Source organism: Telopea speciosissima, chromosome 11 (assembly GCF_018873765.1).
Source record: "Telopea speciosissima isolate NSW1024214 ecotype Mountain lineage chromosome 11, Tspe_v1, whole genome shotgun sequence".
NCBI lineage: Eukaryota > Viridiplantae > Streptophyta > Magnoliopsida > Proteales > Proteaceae > Telopea > Telopea speciosissima.
In genome coordinates, this window is record NC_057926.1 from 15,773,855 (window position 1) to 15,785,385 (window position 11,531).

The 11,531-nt window shown below is 42.0% G+C and overlaps 1 protein-coding gene across 1 annotated transcript; it reads right to left on the reverse strand.

Annotated features, from left to right (window-relative positions):
* Window positions 1-9,520: 9,520 nt before the first annotated feature.
* On the reverse strand, window positions 9,521-10,417 carry LOC122644819 (uncharacterized mitochondrial protein AtMg00810-like). The gene has a single exon (XM_043838201.1). It carries the CDS (start codon window positions 10,415-10,417, stop codon window positions 9,521-9,523), a length of 897 nt encoding a protein of 298 aa, XP_043694136.1.
* Window positions 10,418-11,531: the final 1,114 nt, after the last annotated feature.

Genomic DNA, 11,531 nt, shown 5'->3' on the forward strand with positions numbered 1-11,531 from the left:
AGGATAAGAGAGTTGAGAAAAACCAAACTCCACCCCATAAGACTAACCATGCTAGACAACAATAAATGGGATGGCTAGGCAGGGGAGTAGAGAACTTCGGTTATTACTATCCTTCTCAATAGAAAGCTAGAAATGTTATTGATCACAGCGCTCAGTATAAATGGCAAAGAGAGCCAATGAAACAAAGACAGTTCTTTCAAGGTCATTGTTTCAAATGTAATACTTTTGGATACACAATTTCAGATTGCAAATTCAATCTTGGTCCACCAAACTTTGTTGATAGGAATCCTTTTGCACCCTTGATGGATGCGATGGTTGAGTGCTACACATGTAGCAATTATGGACATATTGCCAGGGACTGCAGAACTATATTTCCTCCACAGAGATCATACAGCAGAGATAGACAGAGCATTGTTAGAAGTGTTAAAGCCACCAAGCCTAAGAAACAGATTCCTAGAGAGAAGCAACTACAGAAACCTCAATCAAGAAACAAAGTTTGGGTTTAGATGAGCAGTACAGAAAAGGGCAACAGTTCTATGGTTGTACAAACAGCTTTCAGAGCTTAAGGGGACTCAACACCATGGATTCTTGATAGTGGCTGCTCAAGTCAAATGACTAGAGATAAGAAGAGGTCTGAGAAGTTTGAGACCTATGCAGGTGGGTCAGTGAAGTTTGGGAACAATGATGGTGCCAAAATAGTTGGAAAGGGTACCATTAGTCTCAACAATGGGAAGGTGCAATCCCAAGATGTGTTGTATGTGGAAGGGCTTAAACACAACTTACTCAGTATCAGTCAAATCTGTGACAAGGGACATGAAAGAGTGTTTAATAGTCAAGGTTGTGAAATTAGAAGAACAAGCACAGGGAAGTTGATGGCCACAGGATAGAGAACTTCAGGAAATCTCTGCACGTTGACAGAGACAGTTAAAGACACTTGTATGGTAAGCATGGAGGATGAGACATGGTTATGGCATAGGAGGCTTGGACATATTGGGTTCAACAGTCTTGCAAAAATTTCTTCAGAGAAGGCTGTTAGAGATGTACCTATTTTGAAAAAGCCATCGAACCATATCTGTGGTTCTTGTCAGAAAGGGAAACAGACTAGATTATCTTTCAAGTCAAAAGAGTATCACACTAGTCAACCATTGGAGTTGGTGCACACTGATATAAGTGGTCCTATAAGGACACAGAGCATCACAGGAGAGAGATATTTTATCTTATTTATTGATGACCACTCCAGGATGATATGGGCATATTTCTTGAAGCACAAATCAGAAGCACTAGAAGTATTCAAAGTCTTCAGAAAGCAAGTTGAGGAACAGACAAGAAAAGTGATTAAATGCCTGAGATTTGATAGAGGACGTGAGTACACCTGAACAAACTTCAAAGATTATTGTTATGAAAATGGTATCAGAAGACAGACCTTAGCTGCAAGAACACCTCAACAGAATGGTGTTGTAGAAAGGCAGAACAGAACTATTCAAGAGATGACAAGGACCATGTTGATTGAAAATGGCATGGGTAACAAATTTTGGAGAGAAGCAGAACACACTGCAGTATATATTCACAACAGATGTATGTTGAGAGCTCATGAGAACAAAACTCCCTATGGGATTTGGTTTGGCAAGAAAGCTACAGTAAGACATTTCAAAGTCTTTGGTAGCAAGTGCTACATCAAAAATACCAATCAAGATTTGGGGAAGTTTGATGATAGAGTTGATGAGGGCATCTTTCTAGGCTACTCCACCACAAGCAAAGCCTACCTATTCTACAACAAAAGACTTGGCAAAATTATGGAAAGTGCAGATGTCAAGCTTGATGAGAAAAGAGATTCCTCTACTAGCTCGGGAATTGATTCTATTGAAATTGAAGACCTCATTGAGGTGAGTGAAGCAGGTGAGGATAGGCAAGAAGGAAGAGATGAACATGGGCATGAACATGACAAGCCTGACACTGAGGAAGATGAGCAGGAAAGGCAAAGTAGGACTATTAAGAATCATCCAGAAAACCAAATTATAGGTGATCCTAGTGCAGGGATGAGAACTAGGAGTGCAGGTAAGCAAACTAGAAGAGTGTACTCCAACACCTACTCTCTTCTCTCACAAGTTGAGCCAAAAACTGTTGAGGAGGCAAGTAGAGATGAGAGCTGGATGAAAGCCATGAATGAAGAGCTTGACCAGATTGAAAGAAAGCACACATGGGATTTGGTTCCTAGGCCAGTTGACAAAAATGTAATTGGCACAAAATGGGTCTTCAGAAACAAACTCAATGAAGATGGTCAAGTTTTAAGAAACAAGGCTAGACTTGTATGCAAGGCATATGCTCAAGTAGAAGGTATTGATTTTGAGGAGACTTTTGCTCCAGTGGCAAGACTTGAGGCAATCAGATTGTTTCTAGCACTAGCAGTTCACAAAGGCTTCAAGGTTTATCAAATGGATGTTAAGTCTTCTTTCTTGAATGGCACATTGGATGAAGAAGTTTACATAGAGCAACCAAATGGATTCCAACTCAGTGAAGATTCTACACTTGTCTGCAGATTGAGGAAGGCTTTATATGGGCTGAAACAAGCTCCCAGAGCTTGGTATGCTAGATTGGACACCTATTTATGTCATTTGGGTTTCAGACAGGGCATGGTGGACAGTAATTTGTATGTGAAATCAACTGTAGATAGTCAGATTGTGGCAGTTGTGTATGTAGATGACATCATTTTTGGTGGCCACAAGGATGAGATGTGTAGTGACTTCGAAGAGAAGATGCAGGCAGAATTTGAAATGTCTATGTTGGGTGAACTCTCATTCTTTTTGTGGTTGCAGTTCAGTCAGCTAAAAGAAGAAATTTTTATCTGTCAATCTAAGTATGTGAGAGAAATGTTAAAAAGATTCACCATGGAAGACTGCAAACCTGTCAGTACACCCATGATGACTGGATGCAAGTAAACTAAAGATGATGCATCCCCATCAGTTGATCACACCACTTATAGGTCAATGATTGGAAGTCTCTTATACTTGACAGCTAGTAGACCTGATATTTTGTAGGCTGTGTGTATGGTTGCAAGATTTCAAGCTGGGCCCAAAGAAACTCATGTAGCAGCTATGAAGAGAATCTTTAGGTACTTGAAAGGTACCAGTGACTATGGCCTGTGGTATCCCAAAACCAAAAACTTCGCACAGTCAGCTTTTTCAAATGCAGACTGGGCAGGTGATGTGGATGATAGAAAAAGCACCAGTGGTGGTGCATTTTATTTGGGTGGCAGTTTAGTGGCTTGGCATAGCAAGAATCAAGATTCGGTCTCCCTTTCTACTGCAGAGGCTGAGTATATAGCAGCCACATCATGTTGTACACAAGTGTTATGGATGAAACAGATGATCAAGGATCTGAGTGTTGTGGTTGATAGGCCTGTGGTGATTTATTGTGATAATACAAGTGCTATCAACATCTCAAAGAATCCAGTCATGCACTTCAGGACAAAGCACATTGCAATCAGATATCACTTCTTGAGAGAGAAGGTCACAGAAGGAGTAATGAGATTGGAGTTTATCCCCACAGCAGAACAGGCAGCAGATTTCTTCACAAAACCATTACCCAAGGAGCAGTTTGAGTTCCTCAGACAGAAGTTGGGAGTGGTTCTTATTCCAAGGCACTGAGGTGTAGAGGGGCAGGGGGAGCATGGTTATTATAGATGATTTTCTCCCATTATGGGCTCAGGGGGAGTCCTTGTACATCCCTTTGTACTTGTTGTCAAAGGGGGAGAGAGAGTCCTCATCACTGTATGGGGAGAATTCCTGTCCTTAGTAGGGGGAGAAAATGTAGGTTTTGCCAGTAGGGGGAGTTTGAGTATATGTTGTGTATGATTGTAGATGTAGGCACAAAGTTGATGAGAAGGTTGCCAACAACTCCAAACGGGGAGATTGTTGCATATAGGTTGTCATTGTTGGCAACCAAGTGCAGAGCAGTATTGAGGTGGCCAGTCTTGAGGCTATGGCAGTGTCCAATGGCTCAGGAAATGTTGTTAGTAGCAGTTCAGAGCATTACAAGCATGGGCAGCAGTAATACAAAGTGTTTGGAGGCTTATGGATTCATACTTGTGTCCTAATTCACAGGTCACTACGGCTGTGGTATTTTCAATGATTTTTTTAGTGGGTCCTATAGCAGAATTTGGAAGAGCTTTGAACTAAAAAAAGTTAGTTCATCGAGTCCTCTTTCCATCGGTTCAAACAGTTCGTTAATCCGATCTCAGATGAGGGAGTTATGGATTTTTTTGTATGGGTGCGCAAAAAAAAAGCAGATCTGAAACATTTTGGAACTCAATTCATGCTCTCGGCCAGCAAAGTAGATTCAATTTTTATCTCAGGGGTTTATTTTACAAATATATATTAGTTATGCCTATAGTGACATAAAAAAGGTGAAACAAGGGGGGTTTTTATGAAATTATCAAGAAGTTGGAGAGATTTCAAAAAGGTGGGTCATGTGAAGTTCATGAGTGGCTGTTTTAAAAAGCTTTTTTAAAGTCTTATATTTCTTTTTGGAACTTTTGATTGGCTTTCCAAAAAGGTTTCTCGTAAACCGTGCAAGTCACTTTTCATCTTTTGAGAAGTTCTTTAATCAATGCTAGATTGAAGATTCCTTTTATGAAAATTCCATTGGCCCATCTAAAAAGGGCTATTTAGTCCTTTACATGATCTTTTGTTAAAAGAAAGAGAAGTGGTTTTCTTTTTCAGATGGATAGAGCTACAGAACCGTGAGAAGAGAAGAAAAGAAAGAAAAGGGAAAAAAGGTTTTCCATTTTTAGAAGAAACAAGCAACCAAAAATGGATTGAATCTCTCTCTCTCTCTCAAGCTTTGATTTTGAAGAATAGAAGGCTATTTTCATATGCATAAAAGCTTATTCCAAATGGGTTGTTGAAGACTGAGGATAGTTATTGAAGCTCTGTTTATGGAGAAATTGGGGTGTTGATTGTGTTTTTGAGAAAATACACGAAGAGGAAGAAGACAAGAAGAAAGGAACTATTGTGGTTCCCTCATGGCAGTGCTTACTTGAAAGCTTAAATCTCTCCAGAAAGGATAGAATTGATATAGTTCCAATGGGCTCCAGTTGAGCTTTGTAAAGCTCAAACCTCTTGTGTGAGGGTTGTAAGCATTCTCATCACTCTTTATTTATTTATGCTTCATCCCAGTTAGTGATGTATGCTAGAAATAGGTGAACATTGTTGATAGACCTATTCTAGTTTGTGCTTATTTGTAGGGCATTGCTATAAGTCCAAAACCCTATTGATTTTTGCTTTGTATTTAGTGGGTGCTAAATATTGGGAGTGGGTGCTCTCAAGCAGTGGGTATTTTTTGTACTAGCATTAATTGCCCTCTTAGTTCTATGCTGAGAAAATTGGGTGCGGGTGCTCCCAGCTGTAGGTACAACAAAAGTTGAGTGTTGAGCAAATACGAAGCCCATAGTGGCATTGCTCTGTGGATGTAAGCAACTTGCCGAACCACGTATATCTTGTGTTGTGCATGTGGATTTGTATGTTTGTTTATTCTTGCATTTGAAGTGTGTGGGCTGCAGGATGGGTGTACACACTTGGTAGAGCCTTTGAGTCCAGCTAGGGTGTGTACACGACTTTATGAGTTGTATTTAGATCCTCTCAGTTACTACCAGTGCCAGTGGAAAAGAAATTGAAAGAATTGGATCACTGATTCACCCCCCCTCTCAGTGATAGCCATCGAACAACAAGAAAGAGATAAGAGAAGAGGAACAAATGTGAAGGGAAATTGTCAAAGGCGAGTATATGGGCTCAGGTATTTTAAAATGATGAGATTGAGGTAGTTATAACTTAAAAGGAAGTTAGAAGAGAGGAGAGAAGAAAAGGGAAGGTGGGTATCTGTAAATTGTAGGAAGGAAAGTTCCGTTTCATTGTTTTTGTTCTTGATGAGCCACAATTGTAGGAAGGAAAGGCGCTGCGTCTTGGCCTTTCTCTTTTTCGGTCTATGGGATCCTCATTAGACGGTTGCCGGAATTTGCAAAGCACTCACTGGTGCTGGTATAGGACGGCGTCAGACCTTGAGGTCTCCATTGCGGATCCCATAACCTCCCTATGGTTGTTAAGGTCTCCAAGAGGGGGAGTTGGAGCTCATTTAATTGAAAGGCAAAATTGGCATTTAAAGTTTATTCTTAACACCATCCACTAAAGGTGTTGAGTGTATATTTTAAAAACATAGAGGGTCGTACTGTATTTAGGGCAAACCTCAGGGGGTCGTCGCTTAATTTACCCTTATTAATATTTATTTCTACTTTATTTTTTTTTGCTAAAGGTCAGCAGATGTTTGTATTAAAGAAATAAAATAAAGTTACAGATACAGAGTTCAACCAACATGTTGGAGTACATTCCCCACCTTCGGCATGGCCATCAATAGGGAAGCTCCACTCTAAACATACAAGGATCACCCCCAATCACATAGAGAATCTATATCTCGGCCTTAAAGTTGTATCCCACCTCATCTCATTAACAATGAAATCTGGAGCAGCGTCCCAGGTACTAGATATCCTTGTTAAAGCAGCCCTCTACGCTAACATATCTGCTACCCCATGAATCTCTCTGTAACAATGGTTTATATTCCACCCCAAATTTGCAAGGTAGCCACTGTAACACCTCCATCTTTGCTAGAATTCCCAAGGAAGTGAATTATTGTTCACACAACTCACCAACGCAGCCGAATCGCTTTCAATCCACAAATACTCCACCTGTAGGCGAATCGCATGTTGTATGCCATAGAGCAGACCCTCAATTTCCGCCCTGAAGTTTGATCCCACACCTATGTAACAAGCGAAGCAGCATCTAGATCGCCCATTGTGATCTCTTAGAATTCCTCCAGCACCTGATCGGCTTGGATTCCCAATAGAGCATCCATCTATGTTAAGTTTGACCCATCCCTGAGCTGGAGGCTACCAAAAAAGCTCAGTAATCAGCTTGCGAGGTTGCCGACTAACCTTGAGAGAAAGCTTCCTTGATAGTAGAAGGTCAGCCACCATAGAAATATGCACCGGTTCCAATGCCGACACATCAATTAAGTCCTTCCTAATACCTTTTAATACTGCTACTTGATTGCGTTGCACGTTCTCGAACCTCCGCCTATTTCGTTCCATCCAAATGTGGTATGGCACTAGTATGACCAACGCTGGCCATATTTTTGAGAGCACCACTCCAGCCTTTTTCCTCCTCCACCATGAGAAAAGCTCTTCAAAAGAAGGAAAACCCGTCCATCTTAGATCAAACATAGACAACACTGCTCCCCAAACCCTGGTTGCAAAATCACATTCAATAAAGATATGATGGCTAGACTCCATGCTCCTATAACACATATCACACCTTGATGCCCCATAAACAGCATGCTTTGCCACGTTCTCATCAGTTGGAAGGCATCGGTGCATTAACCTCCAGCCAAAAATCGAAGCTCTTGGCGCTAATCCTCCTTGCCAGACCAGCCTCGACCATCTGCACTGAGATTCATGAGCTCGCATCCTCTCCCATGCAGACTTAACCAAAAATACACCAGAATCCGTCATGGCCCACACCCTTTTATCATCATGCACAGTAGTTGGAAGCTTTATCTGTAAAATCTGATTGCATACTTCCTGCAGCTTCGGAGCTCTAAGGACCGGTAATTGCCACTCCCCATCACCAATATAATCAGCAACTTTGTCTTGCAACAGCCTTGGATTTGTGACATAAGGAGCTATGGTATCATATATTCGCTGCCCATTCACCCATCTATCGAACCAGAAACTTATCTTCTTTCCATTTCCAATTATCCATCTTTCATTCTCCCCTACCATCTCCCACACCTTTCTAACACCAGGGACAATAGAAGACTTCACCCCATGCTTTAAAGACCCGTCCGCCTTAAGCAGCCTCCCCCTCAAGAACACCGCAAAACTGGAATTATCACACTTAATAAACCATAATGTTTTATGATATCTTACACAAAAAAATGTGATATGCATCAATATGTATTGAAAAGAGTAAGTACTTGATACTCTTTTGCACATTGAGAAAGTCTCATTACCTTATAAAACCAAAAAAAATAGCCTTCCACCACTTAACACATGCTTACACGTGCATTTGCACGTGCGTATTTACTAATATATATTAGAGAAAGTTTCACAGACACCCCTGTAAGTCTATCAAACATCACGGACACCCCAAACATTGTCAAAACATCAACCTTCCCCTTAACCTTAAGCACAGTTAGCACCCAATGTTGAAATGTCCATTTTAACCCCATATTAGTTAACCGCTCATTCCATCTTCTTCCCTCTTCTTCCTTATTCTTCCCCCTAACATTAAGCACAGTAGGAACATTTGGCTGGTAAATCATTCTCTAACCATGATTTTTAGGTTCTCTCCCAACCCCCCTTCCCTTGTGTGTTACGGTTTGAGTAGTGATTTTCGAATCCACAACTCCAGCCCCCATCTCCCACCTCTCACCTCTCATCCCTTGTTCATGCTGGATCTCCCACCTCTCATCTTCCTTCAAGGCCATTAGAGAGAAGGCTTACATAGTTGTGACTGCTATCTACAGGATATGGGAAGAAGTCTGGCATGGTAATTTTGGGTGGGGCTTGGAGATTGGAGGTGCAGATTGGTTCTTTATGGTCAAGAATGCAGCCCTACTTGTCCTTACTTTCCCCAGCCACATCTTATTCAACCATTTTGTATGAAGCTTCACTAAGCAGACTGATTCAATACCATTGCTTACAATGCCCCTTAACCTACCATTGGTGATAATGACAGATGTGCTCAAGGTTATGATATTTGGGATAATAGGGATGCTATATTCCTTCGTACAGTATCTAATCTCAAGACAACACCATATTACGAGATTTAAGTATATTTAGTTGACTTATATACTCTGTAAAATATTTACAGAGCAAAATTTCAAGTTAAGAGATGTGAGAGTTCAAACTAAAAAAAAAAAAAAACACACACCAATAGAAAGAAGAAATCAGATTTGAAGAATTGGTTTCACTATCAGTTTAGTCTCATCCAAACCGATATACTGGGGACAGATAATATTCATCATACTTGATAGACCGAGAGAATCGTTTCATGAGTTGTATTAGTATTCTATATCATTACAAGAGGTTACATGTGTATTTATACATGGGTGGTTGAGAGATTCTCAACCCTTAGCTTGCTATATAAAATCTACTATACAAGGTTATAGAATAATAGAGAATTGTGAGAAGATTGTGACTGAAGATTGAGTGGATTGAGTTGCCACATCTGTGCGCACATTATCAAAGGAAAGGCTTCATAAGGAAGATACACCAAGATCACCAAGATGGACCAAATATAGCCTGCCATATGTGGCTTATGCTATATTCGGCTGATACAGCCCCTCAAGCTGATGATTCGATGGGTCGGATCTTTAGCTTGTCGCTGAGAAACTTGAACCGGGCCGAGGACAAACCTTTGGTGAATATGTCTACGACTTGGTCGGCCGTTGAAATGAACCGGACCGAGATTTCTCAACGGGCGACCTTTTCTCGGACAAAGTGATAGTCAATTTCAATGTGTTTTGTCCTGGCATAGAACACCAGATTGGCTGATAGGTATGTGGCCCCAATGTTATCGCACCAGAGAACTAGAGGGGTAGGTAACACAATGCCAAGCTCTTTAAATAAGGACACAAGCCATGTCAACTCGGCTGTAGCGTTGGCCACGGATTTGTATTTGGCCTCTGTAGAAGACCGTGCTACTGTGTGCTGCTTGCGAGATGACCATGATAATAAATTGTTGCCAAGAAAAATCACAAAACCCCCGGTGGACCATCTATCAGTACTGTCACCAGCCCAATCAGCATCAGAATAGGCTTGAATATGCAGGGGGGATTTCTTGTCAATGAGGAGCCCATGTGATTTGGTGCTTTTGAGATACCGTAGTATACGCTTCACAAGGGACCAGTGCTCCTCTATTGGAGCGTGCATATGTTGACAGGCCCGATTAGCCGCATAAGCAACATCTGGTCTCGTAAGTGTTACATATTGTAGGGCGCCCACAGTGGAGCGATACAGTGTAGCATCAGTGAACAGTGCACCCTCTGACTTAGTGGGTTTGCACAAGATTGGAACTGGTGTAAAAACCGGTTTGCAATCTATCATGCCGGTTTTGTGTAGCAAATCTATAATATATCGCTGTTGAGAGAGAAGGAGCCCTTTGCTATGTGCTACAACCTCAATGCCCAAAAAATAGTGCAAGGGTCCAAGGTCTTTGATAGAAAATGCCCTGGAGAGCTGGTCAAGTAGGGCTGATATATGAGTAGACTTGCTGCTTGTGACCAATATGTCATCAACATACACCAAGACATAGGTCGTAACCCCATTCGCTAGATAAATAAAAAGGGAAGGATCCGTCTGGGACGCCATAAAGCCAGTCTCTAGTAGAAACTAGGACAGTCGGTGCAACCAGGCACGTGGTGCCTGCTTGAGACCATAAAGAGAACGATGTAGGTGGCAGACATGGCTGGGTCTAGTTGGATCCTCAAACCTGGTGGTTGAACCATGTGTACTTCTTCTGTTAGGTTACTATGTAGGAAGGCATTGCTAACATCTAGCTGGCGTATGGGCCACCCACTGGATACAGCCAAGGAGATAATAGTTCTTATAGTCGTTGGCTTCACCACTGGGCTGAATGTTTCATTATAATCAATGCCTGGCTGTTGGTGGAACCCTTTTGCAACAAGGCGAGCCTTGTAACGCTCTACCGACCCGTCCGCTTTCCTCTTAATCCTGTACACCCACTTACAACCAACAACATTAAATCTGGGGTTGGGGGGAACAAGAGACCATGTTCCATTTCGAATTAATGCATTAAACTCCTCGGCCATGGCAGCCCACCAAGCTGGACTGCGTTTAGCCTTGCTATAGCAGGTTGGCTCAACATCTTCTGACATACTGGTGGTGGTAGAGAGTGTCTGTGTCCCTGATGCAGGGGCCATCTGTGGTGGGTAGGGGACGGGTTGGGTGGCTGCGTACAGGTCTGAAATTGCTCTCATTTTTGGTTGACCACGTGGAGCCCTAAAGTTGGGCGGTGGACTGGTTGGTGGAGTGACAACAGGGCTGGCCGGTGGAGTGGGTGTGTGTGTGACAGGGCTGTTTGGTGTGGTGTTACCTTGTGTAACAGGTGATGGTGGAGATGTCAAAGGAGGCAGAACTAGAGGTGCAGCCATGCGATGCGTAATTGGTACTAACGCCCATGGAGTAGAGGGCATAGTCGATGGTACGGGTCCAAGGAGAGATGGCTGAGACGTAGAGAATGAAAAGACCGATTCATTAAAGCGGACATGCCGGGCTATGTAAATTCTTTGAGTGGCAATGTCCATGCATCGGTAGCCAGAATGTGAAGGGCTGTAGCTCAAAAAAACACAAGGAGTGGAGTGAAACACCATTTTGTAAGAATTGTAAGGTCTAAGGTTAGGAAAACATAAACAACCAAATATATGCAGAAAACTATAATCAGGAGCATCATTATAAATGAGCT

What these genes read in the sequence shown, in the direction of transcription:
- LOC122644819 (XM_043838201.1), bottom strand. Translation starts at nt 10,417, where the DNA reads ATGGCGTCCCAGACGGATCCTTCCCTTTTTATTTATCTAGCGAATGGG.